The 20,466-nt window shown below is 38.2% G+C and overlaps 4 protein-coding genes and 1 long non-coding RNA gene across 11 annotated transcripts in view; 3 read left to right on the top strand and 2 right to left on the bottom strand.

Annotated features, from left to right (window-relative positions):
• Positions 1-837: 837 nt before the first annotated feature.
• LOC110862588 lies at positions 838-2,564 on the top strand. Its single transcript, XM_022111807.2, has 4 exons — positions 838-1,086; positions 1,379-1,565; positions 1,625-1,816; positions 2,246-2,564. Exons 1-4 carry the CDS (start codon positions 888-890, stop codon positions 2,517-2,519), a joined length of 852 nt encoding a protein of 283 aa, XP_021967499.1. The 5' UTR covers positions 838-887; the 3' UTR covers positions 2,520-2,564.
• Positions 2,565-5,130: 2,566 nt separating this feature from the next.
• On the top strand, positions 5,131-6,257 carry LOC110862551. The gene is made up of 2 exons (XM_022111760.2): positions 5,131-5,740; positions 5,811-6,257. Exons 1-2 carry the CDS (start codon positions 5,259-5,261, stop codon positions 6,139-6,141), a joined length of 813 nt encoding a protein of 270 aa, XP_021967452.1. The 5' UTR covers positions 5,131-5,258; the 3' UTR covers positions 6,142-6,257.
• A 342-nt stretch (positions 6,258-6,599) lies between these two features.
• Positions 6,600-14,556, top strand: LOC110862583 (cyclin-G-associated kinase). Of its 5 annotated transcripts, none has more exons than XR_004833462.1 (13): positions 6,600-7,226; positions 7,289-7,350; positions 7,531-7,806; positions 8,221-8,369; positions 9,896-10,098; positions 10,267-10,540; positions 10,961-11,191; positions 11,329-11,562; positions 11,843-12,149; positions 12,315-12,785; positions 12,847-13,020; positions 13,187-13,542; positions 13,753-14,556. XR_004833462.1 is itself a non-coding variant. In XM_022111800.2 (12 exons), the coding sequence occupies exons 1-12, from the start codon at positions 7,025-7,027 to the stop codon at positions 13,271-13,273; spliced, it is 2,670 nt and encodes an 889-aa protein (XP_021967492.1). In that variant the 5' UTR covers positions 6,600-7,024; the 3' UTR covers positions 13,274-14,556. The 5 variants fall into 5 exon arrangements, 1 of the variants encoding a protein (XP_021967492.1); XR_004833460.1 differs by having other exon boundaries at positions 13,735-14,556; XR_004833461.1 differs by having other exon boundaries at positions 13,187-13,562.
• LOC118433596 lies at positions 10,752-11,036 on the bottom strand. Its single transcript, XR_004833463.1, has 2 exons — positions 10,925-11,036; positions 10,752-10,865 (listed from the first exon to the last, which is right to left on the bottom strand). It is a non-coding gene; the product is annotated as an uncharacterized LOC118433596 (long non-coding RNA).
• Positions 13,813-20,466, bottom strand: part of LOC110862585 (phosducin-like protein) — a 28,255-nt gene continuing 21,601 nt past the window's right edge. For 2 of the 3 annotated variants that reach the window (XM_035845679.1, XM_035845678.1), the window contains exons 2-4: positions 15,915-16,269; positions 15,442-15,714; positions 13,813-15,356 (exon numbers count right to left, since the gene is read on the bottom strand). In XM_035845679.1, coding sequence (XP_035701572.1) covers positions 15,042-15,356; positions 15,442-15,714; positions 15,915-16,238 — 912 coding nt within the window. In that variant the 5' untranslated portion in view covers positions 16,239-16,269 and the 3' untranslated portion in view covers positions 13,813-15,041. Of the gene's footprint in view, positions 15,357-15,441; positions 15,715-15,914; positions 16,270-16,963; positions 17,106-20,466 lie in introns of those variants that run through there. The other variant, XM_022111802.2, reaches the window with a different exon arrangement.

Below are 20,466 nucleotides of genomic sequence, written 5' to 3'. Positions count from 1 at the left end.
ATTGACAGATATGAATAATTTGCAATTTCAAGGTAAAATAGATATTGTTTTTGGAGGTGTCAAACTTTGCCAATTTTATAAAATTTGACAAAGTTTATTAAATTTGAAAATAAATTACCCTAAATCCACATCTCACCAAATGTCTACTGACACTCCTATTAATTTATTACCTCATCGAATGACCTCAAAACCTCCAAAAACGACCCCATCTTCCTCGTCCGCCTTCCTCCCACAGAATCTTCCTCCACGTTCAAAACGGTCCCGACTTCCATTGCGTTGTCGTCGTCACTCTTTGCGTCATCATCCTCCGTCCATAGCAAACCGTTCGGAAACCATTCGGAGAGGCGTCGCTGCAACAACGGTACAGATCCTCGCGCACCAACATTAGCATTCTCATCGGGACCTTGACTTCGCCCATCTAAAAATCAAGCCCTATAATTAATCATGAACACAAGTTAATTATTAATTCGCAAATGCTCAATAAATCTGACCAAGTTCCGCATAAATCTTGACCTGGGTGGCTACTGGGATGTCGAAATGTCCTCGAGAAACGGGTTTACTAACGCCGGGACTCTCTTCCGGAAATACCCGCGTCGGTGCCATAATGATTATTAAGATCTGGACGGTTAAAAATGCAACGCTGCCGTAAATTTGCATATTAATTATCAATTAATTAATTATCATCTCCACAATTATCATAATTAACCATCTCCATAATTATTTGGCAATAACCTTGACATCAATTCAATTCCAAACTAACGTCTTTGTTTCAGCAAAGGCAAAAACTGTTGTCATCAGGATTTCTAAAAAATTTTTCAAAATTCTAATTCAATTTTTTGTCACAAATCACAAAGAATTTATAATTTCTAAAAATCCTTGACCCGAAAATGTCATCCCAAGTCAACGTCCGCTTCGTGAATGAAGGTGACTCCGCCCTTCGCCAAACTGTGTCAGTCCATGTGGGCGCGCTCCGTCTCGAAGGGGGTAGCGCCACACCGAATCACACGCAGGCCGCCAGCGACAAAGACGACGACCGTGATGTGTCCACCTCCCAATACACCACCGATAGCGGGGGCGATGACGAAAGTAAGCAATTCCAGGAAATCAGCAATTCACTAAAATCCGTAAACGAAAGGAATTCAGGTTATGTATTGTAAACTTGCATGCATACACGAATAGCGTTATTTTATTTTGGGAAAGTTTGAAAAATGGTAATTTTATAAAACGCTTGATATTCAAATTTATGTAAATTTTGTTACAACTTTAAGCTTGCACTTATTACGAACTATTATGGCGTTAATTGGTCTTTGCTCGGAATCCTTGCATAGTTTACTATACAAACATCAATGTGATTAGTCAATAACTAATAAATTTCCAGGTTTGTTCAGCACCTCGACCAAGTCTCCCCAGCTCTCGTGGGATCTTGTCTTTCTGGTCCTTTTTTCCGGAAGTGGTTGGGGAATTATTGCCGTCCTGTTCGGACTCGCCTTCCTCTTCGGTGTCCCCGTCGCCATGATCCTTATCGGCTCCGTCTACCTCGGCATTGAGTCCTGCTTCGAGGAGAGGTACACACGTATTTGCATAATTAGTTAACTATCCAATATTAATTAATAATTACTTATAGAATCGCCATCTTGCTCATCATCGGAGGCATTCTCTCCATTCTCTCCGTCCTCACGAGAGCTGCGATGAACGACGCGGTCGGGAAGGGTAAAAGTCAGCAAGATCAAAATCACTCTCCTCACCACCACTACCACGGCCACCCACACCACCACCCCCGCCGCTGGGGCCATGACGAGCCCATCCAACCCAGAAAGTAAGCCCTTATTTATTTGGCGTAAATATTGATACACTTCCAGAAAACTTTTAAAATTTAAAGTTTACAAAGAAAAAACGTAGTTTGCAGTGTTGATATAGCCCGTGTCAGGGCCAAAGTCAGATGACCCAAGTAACATAGGGCACATAAACCTGTTACCAGATTATTTTTTGAAAGACGTTTTCGTTTGAAAGACCAGCTCTTTAGAAACTCCATTTAGTTAGGACTTGCGAAGATGCGCAAAATTCAGCAAGTTCGCGAAAACGATAGGTTTTCAAGCGGAATCTGTTTTCACAAGTAAAGACAAAGACATGATGGTACCATAAGTTCTGACTCAGGCTAAAAATCATACAAATCCATCTCAATGGCTACATATTTTTTACCACTGGCTGCACTAAATATCTTGAATTGTCTCATTAAAATCTGCAGGAAAATGACCTGGCTCCGCTTCCTCCACGGCCTGATCATCCTCGTGGACTGCGTGTGGGTCGTGGTGACGTCCATTTTCGTCTACCGGATCCAATCCATCGTTATATTGGACGACGACGAGTCTGAGACGTACTGTGCACGCACGCTGTACCTCTTCGCCTTCATCTACCTCACCGTCGTCTGGGCCATTTTCGCCGCCTCACTCGCCTGCTTGGTCGCCGGAATGGTTTGGCGAAAATGCGTATGCGCCTGCTCCCGAGGGACACGACGATAAATAATAATGTTAATATCTAAATATACCTCAATAAATTCCTGTCCTCACACGTAACAAATGCCCAGGTGTAAATCAACCACCATTATTTTGTAAGGTCTGCATATAATTTTGCGAAGTCTGGATAAAGCATGCGTGTCAAAAATTAATTTAATTTAACTTCCGTGATTTATGGAATTGGCTCGATTGACCACCCACGACAACGACCAGTACCAACTGACAAACTCCATGTCAAGTCACATGGAGAAATGGGAGAAGAATTTGGATAATGGGTGTTGTTACATAATTGCGGATTTTGGGTCGCTAAGGGTTTACATATTTTTGGGGACACTTTAGAATTTGTGACCAATTTTGAGAATGCACATTTGTTTTGGAAGAAGTACATGAATTTTATGTAGATGAAAATGCCGTTATCGGAAATATTTCTTATTTTATACATCGTTATCGCGTCGACCCAGTTTTGCAGGAGTGCACTTACAGAAAATGCCACGATTTTTGAGACCATTGCAACCCCCAATTCGACACACGCAATTCGTACCAATGCGACATTCAGTGAGGCGACTAATGCCACTATTCCTACCTGGAAGACAACGCTCAATATCTTAAACATTACAAAAGATTTAACAACTGTGGGTTTAGCGAGTTCAGAGTTATCAACTACACACTTGACGACTACAAAATCCAAATTTAACGACTACAAAATTAATGACTACGGATTTAACTACTACGGATTCAACAACTACAAAATTAACAACTACAAATTTGCCTCCAGATTTAACAACTACAAAATTAACCACTACAAAATTAACCACTACAAAATTAACCACTACAAAATTAACAACTGCAAAATTAACAACTCCAGATTTAACCACTACAAAATTAACAACTCCAGATTTAACGACTACAAAATTAACCACTACAAAATTAACAACTCCAGATTTAACGACTACAAAATTAACAACTGCAAAATTAACAACTCCAGATTTAACGACTACAAAATTAACCACTACAAAATTAACAACTCCAGATTTAACCACTACAAAATTAACCACTACAAAATTAACCACTACAAAATTAACAACTGCAAAATTAACAACTCCAGATTTAACCACTACAAAATTAACAAATCCAGATTTAACGACTACAAAATTAACCACTACAAAATTAACAACTCCAGATTTAACGACTACAAAATTAACCACTACAAAATTAACAACTCCAGATTTAACGACTACAAAATTAACCACTACAAAATTAACAACTCCAGATTTAACGACTACAAAATTAACCACTACAAAATTAACAACTCCAGATTTAACGACTACAAAATTAACAACTGCAAAATTAACAACTCCAGATTTAACGACTACAAAATTAACCACTACAAAATTAACCACTACAAAATTAACCACTACAAAATTAACAACTGCAAAATTAACAACTCCAGATTTAACCACTACAAAATTAACAACTCCAGATTTAACGACTACAAAATTAACCACTACAAAATTAACCACTACAAAATTAACCACTACAAAATTAACCACTACAAAATTAACCACTACAAAATTAACAACTGCAAAATTAACAACTCCAGATTTAACCACTACAAAATTAACAACTCCAGATTTAACGACTACAAAATTAACCACTACAAAATTAACAACTCCAGATTTAACGACTACAAAATTAACAACTGCAAAATTAACAACTCCAGATTTAACGACTACAAAATTAACAACTCCAGATTTAACGACTACAAAATTAACCACTACAAAATTAACAACTGCAAAATTAACAACTCCAGATTTAACCACTACAAAATTAACAACTCCAGATTTAACGACTACAAAATTAACCACTACAAAATTAACCACTACAAAATTAACCACTACAAAATTAACAACTGCAAAATTAACAACTCCAGATTTAACCACTACAAAATTAACAACTCCAGATTTAACGACTACAAAATTAACCACTACAAAATTAACAACTCCAGATTTAACGACTACAAAATTAACAACTGCAAAATTAACAACTCCAGATTTAACGACTACAAAATTAACCACTACAAAATTAACCACTACAAAATTAACAACTCCAGATTTAACGACTACAAAATTAACAACTACAAAATTAACAACTCCAGATTTAACGACTACAAAATTAACCACTACAAAATTAACCACTACAAAATTAACCACTACAAAATTAACAACTGCAAAATTAACAACTCCAGATTTAACCACTACAAAATTAACAACTCCAGATTTAACCACTACAAAATTAACCACTACAAAATTAACCACTACAAAATTAACAACTGCAAAATTAACAACTCCAGATTTAACCACTACAAAATTAACAAATCCAGATTTAACGACTACAAAATTAACCACTACAAAATTAACAACTCCAGATTTAACGACTACAAAATTAACCACTACAAAATTAACAACTCCAGATTTAACGACTACAAAATTAACCACTACAAAATTAACAACTCCAGATTTAACGACTACAAAATTAACCACTACAAAATTAACAACTCCAGATTTAACGACTACAAAATTAACAACTACAAAATTAACAACTCCAGATTTAACGACTACAAAATTAACAACTACAAAATTAACAACTCCAGATTTAACGACTATAAAATTGACAACTCCAGATTTAACAACGACGACCGATTTGGCAACCACAAAATTGAGTCCAGATTCAACGACTACAAAGTTAATGACCCCAGATTTAACAACTACGGATTTCGCGACTCCCGATTTAACAAGCACCGATTTAGCGACCCCTGATTTAACATCGCCAGATTTTACAACTATGGATTTAACGACTCCCGACTTAATTGAGCCGACCCCTACGAATTCTCTATCCACCACGGACTATGCCCTCCTCTCCACCACGACGCATACGTGTCCCCTTTTCACCGCCCCCATTGCGACAACCTCCTCCCTCTCGTCACCCTGTCGACGCGATCTCTACGTCCAATACGGCATCCCATTCCAGACCCTCTTCTACCTGGACGCCATCTTCTCTCCGTCCCCAACATCGACCTACTTACAAGCCCGTGTCGCCCATTTAATGGTCAACTATTCCAGAGAAGTCTGCACCGACAACGTGGCCGACCTAATTTGCAACTCGGCAGGAAACTATTACAACGAGCCACTCGAGTGTGACGAAAAATCGGAGCGTTGTGAATGCCTTCGGTAAAATAAAAAAAATGGAAAATTAATGACTTATTGGTGATACCATTAATTTGCGCTTATTTTTTTGTAGATCTTCCTACCTGGGAATTTTCACGGTGGAGGAGATGGGGACGACAGGTTGTGTGGGGGAGGTCGGGTCGCTCTGCTGGGACAAGGGTGACCCTAATTCAAGCCCGGAGTCAAGACTGGTCGGATTATTGTGCGGATTTGGAAATAAGTGTGTCAACAATCGATGTACGGTGAGTTCAGGAATTAGGAGGAAGCGGAACGAAGACATTTCTTATCGGATCTTATCATTTCTTTATCGTGAGAAGATAAGACAAAGTGCATTTATTACCAATTTATTAAAATGTATAATGTCGCAAGATAAGCAAGAAGCTTGTCATCTTCACTATGCGTAATAAATAAATTTAGTATGTACGAAACTAGAAAAATCGTGACCTTATGATTTCTAACCTACCCTTCTATACTACTCTTATCTTAATTTGATATCTTCCTAAAAATCGTGCCTTACTTACGGAAAATTTTAGATTGGCTAGTTTAATTGTAATTAAAATTATAAGTTTTAGCAAATTGCAATTTTTAGCAACAATAAATTGCATGATGAGAAACTTCCGTGGTCCATGCATTCCTGTTCATATCCAAAATTTACCTCAACTTCACACTTCTACGTCCAATTTGCATGATTTTATGAAAAGTAAATAACCCTTATTTTAAATCCGGACAATAGTTAAATAGCATTTTTTATGTCTGTTTTTTTTAATTTCATTGATTTTTCGATTGCATAGCTTTTTTAATTGAATAAACTTGGCCCACGTCACCCCGTCGGTCTTGCGGGCGAGTCGAGTCCTACTTTGCTGACACATAACTGTAACTCCTCAAAAAATCCACCATCTGATCGTTCCGTTCTGTTGTAATTCACTCAAAGTCAAAGTTAACTACAACAATTAACTAACTAATCCACCCATCATCATCACCATTCATTCCACATTTTTACTCTTTAATAGATCATTTCGTTAACAAAACTAATCTCTGCATGGACAAGATCATTCAATTAGCAACAGCACCCGCCCCTATTTCCACTCCACTCCACAAATTCAGTTAATTAAATCCCAATTAAACTTGAATCATTGAACCTAAATAAATAATGGCGTCTTAACAAGAAATTTTGTGTATTATTAATTAAATTAAACCCCCATCTTCTCAATAATTACCTACCATATCAAGGTTATTTAATTTCTTGACCTTGGACTTGATTATTTTCCTGTTGCGACCTTTTTCGTCATGTCAGACCTATTTCGCTCCGCGTTGGGTTACCTCAGCTCGTCAACGACTTCCGCCACGTCATCTTCGTCCGGGGGTGGCGTGTATAACTCGGCGAGTGGTGGTTCCTCCGAGGAGACTTCCGCACTCGGAGAGGTCATCACGTTCTCTGCCAATGGACATAATACGAGAAGTGTACGGATTACAAAACTCATTGCGGAAGGTGAGGTCAACTCGGATCAAAGTAATTAATTATGTAAATTTTAACGATTTCATCTTTTTTAGGTGGATTCTCGTACGTTTTTAAAGGTGTCGACCTTCAAAATGGTGATATCGTTGCGATCAAGGTAATCATTTAACTCTAACCTGACCTGTTTTTAAAAAGTGAAATAGTACAATTTTATACGACCGGTTAAACATTTTACCACCAATTGTTTAAACGGTTAACTTGATTGACTCCCAAGTTTACTATACTGGTGGTAAATTTCTGTCTCGTTAACATGCCTCAATTTCTACTTGTATCCTAGAAAATCATGGCGCCTGACGCCGAGGCGAAAAAAGCCGTCGCCGAAGAAAGAGAATTCCTCGCCCAGTTTCAACACGAAAATATTGCCAACTTTTTCGGAACTTATGTGAAATCAGGCGCGTCTCGAATGGAGGAACATTATCTTGGCCTCGAGTTCTGTCCCGTACAACTCCCTACGCCGCCCCTGCGCATCCAACATACAGCGCAAGTTTTCGCCCAAACTTGCAAGGCTATCAAGTACTTGCACGACTTTGGCATTGTCCACAGAGATATCAAAGTGAGTATATATTAATGCAACAAGTAACTCGGACGTTTGTAAATTGCGAAAGTTTATAAAACTCAATTTGGGAAACGACAACACAAATGCTTAGGCAAGTTTGTTAAGATTACGAGAGAAAATATTCAGCATAGTGTGCTCCAAAAATTTGAAATTTACTCCAATCTTTAGAGAACTGTACAATATTTATAGTTATTTTTCATTTCCTACAAAGTGAAGCCCTTGGTCTATCATAGACCGTCTATGTAACTTTTCAATATATTTAATATTCGTAACCCGATTCTCCTTCGTAATATATATTTATAGACATGTCGAAACATTTGTACGTTCACAAGTTTTACAAAGTTTACAAACGTCAGAGGTATAAAAAATTGCAATGCTAGTTATAACGTTATGCTAACTTTTTTTTCTCAGCTCGAAAACATTCTCATTGGAGGGGACGGTCTCGTAAAGCTTGTCGATTTTGGATCAGCCACGATGGAAAAATTTTACCCTACACCGGACTGGTCGATGGCGAAACGGACTCTTGTCGAGGAGCAGATTGCAGCAAAAACGACACCTATGTAAGTAATCTACAGTTTACGATAACCAAATTGTTACAAGGTGTAGGCATGATTCTACCGAACTGGATGATTTGCGGATTTTTCCAGCCCACGGACCCCAGCCCGTGGGAGTCCAGCCCACCATTTCCAGCCCGTGATTAACTCCAGCCCGCGATCTCCAGCCCTTAATTATCTCCAGCCGTAATTATTTCCAGCCCATAAATATCTCCTGCCCCAATACATAAATGAATATCAAAACGGGGTTTCCAGTATGCTTAGTCTTTGTGCCACCGGTTGTAGGCTTGTAGGCCGAATTGCATAACTTATTAGGGATAATGCAATATGGTATAATTTTTTTTGGCATAAAACAAATTAGTATAATGATACATAAGGGATAATTAAAATAGGGATAATTATACGAAAATCAAACTTACATTTTAAATTAAATTAAATTTTAAACAGTCATGAAGTTGTGAAGGCATTTTCCCTTGAGATAGTCGAAAGGGTCAAGATCAGTGTTGTATGATTCTACAATCAAGAGGAGTCGCTTATCCATGTCCCTGCTAATTTTACTCTGTGGCTCGACTTGCCCAGATTTCAATTTTTCGATTTCCAAATTCCAATGGTTTTGTTCATTTTGTAAAATTTCAATGGCTTTCCACATAGCATTTATGTGTAAATGCCAACCCTCCACGGCATTGTTGGTACAAGTGCGTGCAAATATAGTAAATATAGTCATTCAATCGTGCTGAAATTTGGCAAAGAGGCTGCTGTTAACCCCTAATAAAAGAATATGAAGTGAAATTGGTAAAATTTTCACATGCCGGGACCCGTTGGGGTGACCCATACCGATTTTTAGAAATCGTAGTAAGAAGTTGAAATTCGGCAGGGTGGGTAGTTAGTGGATTCTCATGAAATAATATGAAGTCAAATATGAACAAAACGTAACCAGAGGTACTATTTAACGGGTTACCAACACCGATTTCGAAGAGTTTATACATTCAGCTCAAATTTAGTATAGAGTCGAAAAATAAATTGCAAATTAAAATATAAGGGGGTTGAATTTCAAAATTTTTGAAAAGAAAATTTTAAGAAACTTGAGTTTTCTAATAAATCCTGGTTCGAGCTAAGCGAAGCTGTACGGATAGGTTTTTATACACGGGCTGGAGATATTTATGGGCTGGAAATAATTACGGCTGGAGATAATTAAGGGCTGGAGTTGGTGGGCTGGAGATCGCGGGCTGGAGTTAATCACGGGCTGGAAATGGTGGGCTGGACCCCCACGGGCTGGGGTCGGTGGGCTGGAGTCTTCCGCACACCGAACTGGATAGTTCATTTTTGACCAAACAAAGTGTGATAATTTTAGACAATCATCAAATTTGCCACTCCCTATGAGAAATTTTCCCAGCATGGTAGAAGTTTAATGTCATGCCAAATCATTGATACCATAGTGTGAAGTGGCAACCACACTCATCTTCAGAAACAATTTTATTATAGTTTGCGTATCCCAGTTAATTAACTAATTAATGTATACAATGCACATCCAGGTATCGCGCTCCGGAAATGCTTGACCTCTGGTCTAACCACGCTATCGATGAACACGCTGATCTCTGGGCGTTAGGCTGTCTACTTTTCGCCCTCAACTTTGGCCAACATCCGTTCCAAGATTCTAATAAGCTCGCCATCGTCAATGCAAACTATTCCCTGCCCAAGAACGTGTCCGATTCAGGCCCTGTCGTAACTTTGATCCGTAAGCCTGGAAATATTCCCAGAAATTTTTGTAACCCTGTAAATCCTTTGAACTGACAAATCCGATTGTCCTCGTGTTTGTCGCAGTAAATACATTTGTAAATTTATTCGGTTACAAATGTATATGTAAATTATATAGTTTGCGTTATGTAATAATTTTCTTGCTTAGGCGGACTCTTAAAAGTTGACCCGGTAGAGCGTCTCTCTTTCGGTCAGATGTTCGAGGTGTTAGCGTCCATCGCAGAGTCGCAGAATTTCTCACTGAACGCTCCCCTCCCGTTCAAAGCCCCCATTTCACCGCAGAACACAGGCATCGGAATTGGCGGAGGGATATTACCCGGTGGAAGTGGGATCGTCAACCCATTAGCAAATTGTGGTCCAGCCATGGACAGAGGGCAAGCGCCAGTGTCGAGTCATCACCATCACTCGTCAGCGGCACCAAGGTAGATTAGTCAACATTTTATTGGACGAGAAACAGATCCCAATAATTATTAGGATAATGTAGCGAATTGGCGAGAATATTTCGCATAAATGGATAATTTTTTCAAAATTTTTAATTTGTAGGAAGATTTTTTTAAATTTGAATTTAGCACATCCAAAATGAGTAATTTTAAGGTGATCAAAAATGTTGATTTCAAATTTGTAAGCCAACAGTTGACAGTTAGTAAAATATTTTAAATTTTATTGTAAAACTGTATACAAAAATATGAACACTCACAAAAAACAAGTACCAACATTTGTGTAATTTTAGCCCCTAATCCAAACGATCTAAAAAATGGGAAATTTTGATAAATATTTTGAATTTTTACACACAAAGCTATTCACACTTTTGATTGATGAATATTTATCATTGTTATTTGCAGTGGGGGCGGATCTCTCTTCAGCAGCCTTCGTGGCGGGGCTGTCTCGTTGATTAAGAACATTAAAGAGCAGAGTCAGCAATATCTCGCGCCAACGTCGCCCTCGGGAGTTCCGCTCACGTCGAGCAACGGTTCCGTCGGTGGAAGTCCAGATCATCATCAACCCCCCGCAAGAACCCCACGTCCTGCGCCAGCTTCCGCGTCACAACATCCTAGTCGTCCTCCGCCACCAAGGTAGGTATTTTATTATTCACTAATTTTGTCTGTATTTCTGTCATAAAATATCTACAATTTGTTTGATCCAGAAATTTAGTGAAATGTTTTATTTTAAAAATTTTATTCAAAAATCTGAAAACTTTATAACTTTGCAGACCGGCCCCACCCAGTCCCCTCCTCGCCCGAAAAGGAGAACCCATCGAATTTGAAAATCGTGAATATGCGGCGATGAACACTACTTCAGCCTCAGTTCCAGTCCGATCTTCTGGCCCACCCCCACGCCCACAAGCCCCACCTTCACCACGACATCACGACGTAGAAGCGGTCTCATCTTCCTCCCCAAAAATAGCAAATTTGCTCGACATGAGTTTCGATTCACCGAATTTAGAGTATGTTTAAAGATTTGTGTAAACCAATGTGGGTTATGCTTCTTCCATTTGCGGTGAACAAACGTGATAAAAAATATATTCTATGAATATTGCGGCTTTCAATTAATTAACCAAGAAAAACTTCCTTGAAACTCCAATTAATCTTATAATCCTGGTTGATTTTTATACGAAAAAATATAATCGGAAATTGCACAAACATTTCAAAAATATCTGACCCACATTACGAAACACGATACAACTTTACATGATGACTTTTTAATAAATTTTTCATTGTTTTTAGACCTTCACCTCCTACTCAACCCGGATCGAATGCACATCTACTCGACGACCTGTTCGGCACTGCCACTGGTGCAGCAACAACGACAGAGGATCTCTTTTGGGGTGCACCCACCCCTTCTGCTCCTCCCACCACAAGTAATAATACAACGCAGCAATCATCCGACCTTGGCGACCTACTCGGAGATCCGCGGGACCCGCTTGCGTCCCTTTTGGGCACTTCGGCTCCCAGTTCGCGACCCTTTTCTGGCAGTGGTGGCGGATTCGCGGCGAATTTTGGTGGTCAAACTAATAGTCAGACGTTCCTCCAGGTAAATAAATATGTCACGAACAAATTATTAACATTTCACTAATTTGCTTTGGAAATTTCGTACTTTCTTGTTTGAAGATTTATTATCTCAATATATACATTGTCACAACTCAAGTTTAACAATATTATAATAACACATAATCAATTATAATTATTTAATTTCCAGCAACCTTCCAACACGATGCCGCAATCGGCCTCATTTCAAAACCTCAACGCCACCTCCTCCTCCCTTCTCGGGGGACCACCCCTCCTCTCGTCTGCTTCATCAGGAAAAATCCCGAAAAATAGCTCCTCCCCCAACCTCCTGTCCGACCTCATTCTCGGCGACATAATTTCTGGTCCAGCCGCCAACTCTAATTCCTTCGCCGCCTCGGTCAATATTTCTTCCGCAGGGGCTTCCGCTTCTGGCGGGTCTTCAAACCCGACTCTATCTTCCCAATCTCGTCCAAATTATAATCGGACTCTTTTCGAGCCACCGCAACCTGTACCGAAACAAAATTTGAACGATGTGTTCGGCGACATTTTGTCCTCCCAAGGATTCGCCGCCAGCAACCGGCTCGACGGCGGGAAGACTATTAACGACATGAGAAAAATCGACATTCTCTCCAACCCAAATGCAAACCTGACGCAGATTAAGGTAGATAGTCGTCGATTCTTCAACCTTGTGACCTTGACCTTATATCAACGTTTTTACTTAGGTCAACGACTGGCGCGACGGCAAGAAGAAGAACATTCGCGCCCTGCTCTCCTCACTGCATACCATCACGTGGGACGGGTGTCACTGGGAGGAGACAAATATGTCGCAAATGATAACGCCCGCCCAGGTCAAGAAGACTTATCGGAAAGCATGCCTCGCCATCCATCCTGATAAGGTGAACATATGAATACTTTAATAACGTAGGAATCTTTTATGAAGTAGTGACGATGTACAGCTTTACTGATTTGATGATAATGATAAAATACCTTCGTGATCGTGTATAATTAAGCATTTCCAGTACATGTGCAAATTAACTTATTTCCATTTATTTTCCTTTTCAGCAAATGGGCGAGGAGTGGGAGGAGTTGGCGAAACTCATATTTGTCGAATTGAACGAGGCATGGGCGGCTTTCGAAGAGTCTCAGTAATGCAGATTAGTTAATTGCGGATTGACGGATTTTAATTAATTAATTACATCGTGATCGATAAGTGCTTATACACACTGCAGCTATAATACTTTTTTATTTTAGTTATAGTTAAACTCCTAAGTACTCTCGACATTCATATTAATTAAGTTCCTGCACATTTTTAATGTAAAGTAATTTCACTTAATTTTTTAACCCAGAGAGTCGACAAATGGTGATGATTGAATACAATGATGATGCTGTTTTAAATTGTGATTTCGAGATTGGAACAGGTCGCTATTTAATTGTGAATGTACTTTAATGAAGCAATTTATGCGGATGTTTGTAATCCAGAGATGCATTTGATCTGTATAAGTTTATATACAGTCTGATTTCCCTCGTGATCTTTGCAAGCTTGTTGAAACTTACAACGTGACACGAAGTTACTGGGTTACAAACATCCGCATGAATTGGTTCATTTAAAGATAAATTTACTTATCGAGTGCCGTTAAAAATATGTATGATCAAAATTTTAAATAAGTGTGGAAAGAATAAGAATACCGTCAAGATTCAGAATATTTATTAATGAAGTACATAGAGATGATAATGATGTTAAATCCTATACTCAAAATGGTAAGGTATCTTTATAACCGTGTAAACTGTGTAAAGTTTGTAAATTACATACGAATCTAGCCAAGTCAAACACAGATTTCATTCCGTGGAAAATTTTACAACTTAATTTTCTTTCAAGATTTGTTTTCGAAAATCTTGGTGCCTGTACTAATTTTACGCAGTTTACACAGCTACAAAGCTTCACGTGGATTACCTCAAATAGAACGAAAATGGAAACAGAACAATAATTAGGGTAGTGAAAAAAATAAAGGAGCGATTTAATGATATTACAGTAATAAGCAAGAAAACTATTAAAATTAGTTATCATCAACTCCTTAATTACTTAATTCCAATTAAATACTTACATAATTTATAGAAATCATTTTTAGTCATCAAATCCTTGACTGAATATTAAGTAAACAATTATGTAGATAATAAGTTTCCAATAATTTCTTTTCAATTAAATAGTTTTAACTTTCCGAAATTGTTTCCATATTTTAAAACTGATTAATTTTAAAGGAGAAGGATTTTAATTTATTGATAATTAATTACACATGAAACGATAATTGTCCTAAGTTAACAAAGTCAACTACCATTTTTTATGATGTGAAGTAACAGAACCGATGATGAAATTAGAAATTAGTGAAACATACGAAATATAAATCAAGTGAGAAATAAAAAAAACGTAAGTGTAATTGTGTAATCAGTTTTACCCGATTTACGAAATCAAGCAACTACATATTTCATGTAAAAAATGTGTACTTTGTACAATTCCTCTTTGTTCATTAATTTGACACATTAACGACAATTTTACAATCTGTTAATTATGTACAAATATTGATTTTCCTTAATTGATACAATCTGACCCTGATGATGCAATATTTGTAACATGAATTTCCCTATTCACTACTATGATTTAACAAACTTGACAAAATTTCAACAACTTATTTACATACAGAGTTACAAAGATTCACATGATATCATGGTTTACAAACAGGTTATAGGTCAACAACGGTACATGAAGCTCAATTTCAGGGAATTCTTCACAAACAGGGCAGGTCAAAGGTTGCATTTCATAGGTCAAGCTCGCCAATTGTAACCGAAATCCTTAACCAATTTAGATTTTACTTTAGGTAAAAAAGATGCATAAATAATTTCCTGCGAAATAATTAAACAATAATTATTTAACAAGTTTTGCCTTCTTTTTCGCCGCGGCGAGAAGCGCAGGTATGTTGGCTCGGTCTTCAATCATGCCATTTTCGATGAGAAAGTTCTCCACGTCGCCGACGTAGAATTCCGTCCCGAACTCGTCCCCCAGTCGGACATAGTTCCCGATGAGACTACCCCCCTTGTAGACTAGCAGGGCGGGAACGCCCTTCGCCTGAAACACCGCGCTCATTCCGCCCTCCCTCGCACGCATTTTGCAAAATTGTACCCGGGGATATAATTCGGACAGGGAAGCGAGGCACTCGTTCAGCCGGGCACATTCGGGGTGCTGAAAAAATTTAAATGATCAATATTTCACAATCCTTTACAATTCCGACAGCAATTAATTATGCAATTAATTAAGTAACATGCACCTGGTCGTCATAAATGTGTACCACGACGGGAACTCTGGGGTCGGATCCGTCCACGATTTGGAGGAACTCGTCGCCCGAGGCAATTTCGACGAGTCCGACGCCAAAACGGGGAAAGCAATCGGCTCCACTGGCCCCCTCTCCCGAGCTCATCAATTCCATCCGCTTCTGAATGAACTGTTCGAGAACCTTGTCGGAGAGGAGGTCCTCCAAATCCGGGTCTGTCCCCACCTCGTCAGCTATCTTTTCATGAATCTCTTCCAACATCTCGGCCGCCTGTAGAGCAAATACATTTCAACAACTTTCAAAAAGCAGACCCCAAGTTTTTGATTTTTATACAAAAAATTGCTTAATTTTAATAATAATTCCTTGATTTTGAGAAATTTTTTTAAAACTTTTCTGAGATATTAAAAAAATGTTGAAATCGCAATTTTTCGTATTTGAAATCTCCCGTAATATACGAATATTTAACCCACCTGTTGATCCTCCCTCTCCGTTCTGCACGACAAGGAGGACTCTTTAACCATTCGGATCAGATTTTGCTCCTCCTCCCTCCGCAAAATTTCCTGGTGTTCCTTGTACAACTCCCAGTCGCGGAGGACCCCCTTCGGCCCCGTGTTTTGCGACGTGCCTCCCCACTTGGGCGCACCCATTTGACCTTGGTCGCCCCCCACGACGCCTTCTTTCGGACCGGAAGTAGTCGCGGGATCACCCGCGCCGCGATCCTCTTCATGCTCCCCTTCATCACTGTCGCAGTAATTTTCGGCCCGCTCGCCCAGAATTTTCGCCTCCAAATCCATCCTCACTAGGACGATGAATCGGTGGATAAGTCTGCAGAAAATGAAATAGAGATCAATTTACTGAGTTACCAACATTCGAATTCATGAATTGGTCGAGGAAAAAATTTCACGACATGGGTAAATGACATTTCTAATTTCCACTATTTGTAACGCGTGCTACTCGTTGTAACACGTCGAAAGCTAATTTCGTAACTAGTTAAGCTATGCTCATTTAATTTGGTTCTAAAATTAAACATTTTAAAACCAATTTGGAAATTCATGCGGATGTTTGTAACTTAGTAAACCCCGTAAACTTGCAAATACAGTGCTTGTAAGCATATTTAAAAAGCTTGCATAATCAGGGTACTGTACATACATACAACTCTATTACCTATTACCTATAAGATTATAACCAAGCAGATTACAAATATTTTTGACTTTCCTGTGTAAAAGTTTGTAAAATAATTTTACAAAACCTACACAGTTTACAAATACACGAGCAAATTGCTCAAAATGGGTTGGATTAATCCACGGTAAAATTTCAAAATTTACATTAAATTGTATATTAAATTGTAATATATACACCCAATATAATCACCAAAAACTTATATTTTGTGACGCTAACACCTCGCAATTTTAACTTAATCTAAATCTTATTTTTAAAAAAAATTGACCAGCTATTTGAAATTGCACTTTGCGACTATATTTTCAAAAATACATACACTATATTTCAAAAATGTGTCTACCTTTTCAGAAAAATTTTCATTTCTAACTTTTACAATTTTTCTAATACTTATTTCCCCACAATTTCACAACTAATGATATTTTTGCAAAAAGTCGGGCCTTAAATCCAAAATCTCCAATTTCATGACTAACCATTAACTAATTAATTTGCTACTGTCGTAGAATTTCAGTGAATCATTTTTATCAATATTTATGTAGCATTATGTATGACTGTCAACTGTGTATCACACTTTGATTACGCGGAATCAGCCTGATCACAACTTTATCAATTCGTATGCGTAAATTTTACAAACAGTAAAGCAATAAAAAAACTGCAGTTTCATGAAAAAAATTAAAGGACCATGCAGAAAGCATGTGATCGATTTAAGGGAAGGGTATACTAGAAGGCAAGGCACCCTTCAAAGGGTAGTTGTAACAGGGGCCATAGGTATGCATGCTACCCAAAGGTCAAAGTTTCCCGGAAATCAATCACACGTTTACTTAATATAAAGTTCCTAAATTAGGGAGAACTCCAGCCACTGTACAAAGGTATATGATGCGAATTATTTGCATTGTGTCATCCAAATGCAAAATAGAGACGGGCAGGGTTGACGATCATTTATTTGAAATTATGAATCTCTCCTTATTAACATTTCCACACAATGGAAACTTTTTGTTTTTGTTTGGAGATCTCCATAATTTTGAGAGATCACGTTTCATGCTGATTAACCTTTTAAGCATTTTGACCATGTATGTCATGGCGAACAATTTTACACGAAGTGCCGGACGAAAACACAACAATTAAAAAGATCCGTCCTTAGTTACATATATCAATTTTTTACGAAATTTATTAAGTAATTATTGTCGACTTTTAATCACATCGCAACGTTAAAATATTCGGATTACATCCAAAGACTGACTTTTTCTCGAGTCGTGATTTTTAGCCCGAACCAGGACTTATGTAATTGTCATGTCAGTCGAACTGTCGAACGAGTTAACCAATTTTGACCAAATTTGGTGCAGACATGTATCTGGGCAATGCAACGACCGAGTTAGAAGATGGGTTCGATCAGAAAAGTTTTGAACCGGTGGGGGTCATATAAGTGGGTAGGGTATTTTGCACCAAAATTTCAAAATTGTTGTAGAGAGCTGAAATTTGATACAGAGGTTGCTAATGGCTCCTAATAGAAAAAAATAACTTCAGGTTGGAAAAATTTTAATCTTGAGGGACCCTGTGGGGTGACCCATACTGATTTTTAGAAATTACTTTAAAAAAATGAAATCCGGCACGATGGTACTTAATGGCTTCTAATTAAAGAATATGAAGTTAAAAGTGAGTAAAGTGCAACCAGAGTGACCCTATGGGGTGACCCATACTGATTTTTCAAAATCATTATATCGAGCTGAAATTTGATATGGAGGCTGAAAACCACTGCTGGATAGCACATACATACAGCTTAGAGCTTCAGGATGTTAAAGAAGCCCACTGGTCATGGTGGTCAAGACACATGATCTGTAACTTGCTCAAAAATTTGGGACCAAATAATAGAAACTATCTAACAAACTTTTAACCATCCACAACACGGAAGTTGGTGATATTATGTTGGTCAATTCGGAAAAAAATTTAGAAGCGGGCTCTGACTTATTGAGTCAGGGACTATGTCCCTGACTCGGGCTATATGGAGTCTGCACTGTAGGTTTTATCTATTAGGAGCCATTAGCAACCTCTGTGCCAAATTTCAGCTTTCTACGACAATTTTGAAATTTTGGTGCATAAGACCCCACCCACTCAGATGATCCCCACCGGGTAACCAGTTAACCGATTTCGCCCATCTTCGAACTCGATTCCTAACTTTGTCCAATATGCACATGGTAAAAATTTCAAGTCGGTAGCTTGTGTTTAAAGAGAGTTATCCTGTTTACGGACGGACGGACGGACGGACATGACGGTTCCATAAGCCCTGACTCGGGCTAAAAAGCTGTGGAAATTATTATTTTCGACTTCCATGTATGTCATGGTCAAAGTATTTTCTTGCAAAAACAATCGCCATGACTTTGATGGTATTGGTCCTGCAATGCAAATTTTTGCGACCATGACTAACATGGTTTTGGTCTTTCGATGTGTAAAAAATATGACATGAACACCATGGTTTAGGAAACTTGGTGTAAAATTTTTCTCCATGACATTCATGGTCAAAGTTCATTCCCCATTTTCGACTATAAAATGTAAATGCTTAAAAGGTTAATATTCACTCTCAAATCATGTTCATCCCTTTAAAGGATTTCACGACAAATTGTGGTCGTGTCAGTGCGACTCACACCCTAATTTGTCACCACAACCACCATTCCGATTCTCTCGCGTTAAAGCTTCGATAATTCCTCATTTTAAATTCTAATCGGCTTCCTTTTCAAAATTAAAGACACGCTTGAGTTAAACGGCATCTCATCCATCTCTTAAAATCACATGCACGAAATGCGTTTCATGCAACAAGGTAAATAATTCGGTAACAAAACAGTTTTTTCCAATTCGGTAGCAAGTTTTGTTACCAAAGTTTACCAAGTTCGATAACAGATTGTTGGCCGCCGTCTTAATTTTAAATCGAAGTTAATTTCTCTGTAAACAAATGTCACCAATTTGTGCCAAATTACGTCCATTTTTAAATAATGGTAATACTACCAAGTCGATCGAGTCATACATAATTGTAGTTACAAAGCCCGGTAACAGATTACCACCACATTATTTACTCTGTCAATCCGTTTATTTGCTTTATTGCTCAAAATACAATTTACGTCATGAATCAGGCTAAGTTTCATTTCATGCACTTCTTTAAGTAACGAAGCAATAAATTCGAGAGATGATCAAATCCTCATGACCACCCAATCATTCAACGGGATGAGATTTTAGCATTTCATCGCCTCGGATATAAATCACATTTGAAATTCATACCGATCCATTTTCTCCACCAGATTGGTTTATCTCTTCTTCTTTATTTATTATTCTAATTCCGCATTAATTTCAACAAGGGGTCGTACACGTAATACGTCAATTTTACTATTATTTTACCCTGTAAGAGCTATCAAGAAGGACACTCTGAGCAACTTGATGGCAGAATTGTTACCGCTTTGGTAACAATTTGTTTACCATCGGTTCGTAACAACAATTTTCGCGAAACTCAAAACTATCATAATGCAGTGCGAAATTGATTCTAACGTGGTACAAGCAAGTTTGAATTACTGTATCACCTTGAAGAAGAAACGTGGAAGAGCATCTGCCAATTTTTTGCTCGTATTGTACAACCAAAATAAATCGATTAAAACCAATCTGCACAAAATGTTTCGAGTGGATGCATAAAGCTGCTGATTGATGGAACCAAGCAGACATTTGGTTCGAGTGAGAATCTAATGTTTCCAAAACCAGAAACCAAACCACTTGAATTCCGTATTATTAAGTTAACTTAATTAAAAACTAAATAAGCAACTGAAATTGTATAACGTATTACAAAATTACACTCGGGCCTTTGTAGCT

Source organism: Folsomia candida, unplaced genomic scaffold, assembly GCF_002217175.1.
Source record: "Folsomia candida strain VU population unplaced genomic scaffold, ASM221717v1 Fcan01_Sc061, whole genome shotgun sequence".
Taxonomy (NCBI): Eukaryota; Metazoa; Arthropoda; class Collembola; order Entomobryomorpha; family Isotomidae; genus Folsomia; species Folsomia candida.
The sequence above is the reverse complement of the archived record's forward strand: the minus strand, read 5'-3'. Positions and strand labels throughout refer to the sequence as shown.

Coding starts and splice junctions, on each gene's coding strand:
- LOC110862551 (XM_022111760.2), top strand. CDS start 5,259: ATGACCCCAGATTTAACAACTACGGATTTCGCGACTCCCGATTTAACA. Junction 5,741..5,810: donor GAGCGTTGTGAATGCCTTCG/GTAAAATAAAAA, acceptor ATTTTTTTGTAG/ATCTTCCTACCTGGGAATTT.
- LOC110862588 (XM_022111807.2), top strand. CDS start 888: ATGTCATCCCAAGTCAACGTCCGCTTCGTGAATGAAGGTGACTCCGCC. Junction 1,566..1,624: donor GAGTCCTGCTTCGAGGAGAG/GTACACACGTAT, acceptor AATTACTTATAG/AATCGCCATCTTGCTCATCA. Junction 1,817..2,245: donor GAGCCCATCCAACCCAGAAA/GTAAGCCCTTAT, acceptor TAAAATCTGCAG/GAAAATGACCTGGCTCCGCT.
- LOC110862583 (XM_022111800.2), top strand. CDS start 7,025: ATGTCAGACCTATTTCGCTCCGCGTTGGGTTACCTCAGCTCGTCAACG. Junction 8,370..9,895: donor GCAGCAAAAACGACACCTAT/GTAAGTAATCTA, acceptor ATGCACATCCAG/GTATCGCGCTCCGGAAATGC. Junction 12,786..12,846: donor CAAACCTGACGCAGATTAAG/GTAGATAGTCGT, acceptor GTTTTTACTTAG/GTCAACGACTGGCGCGACGG.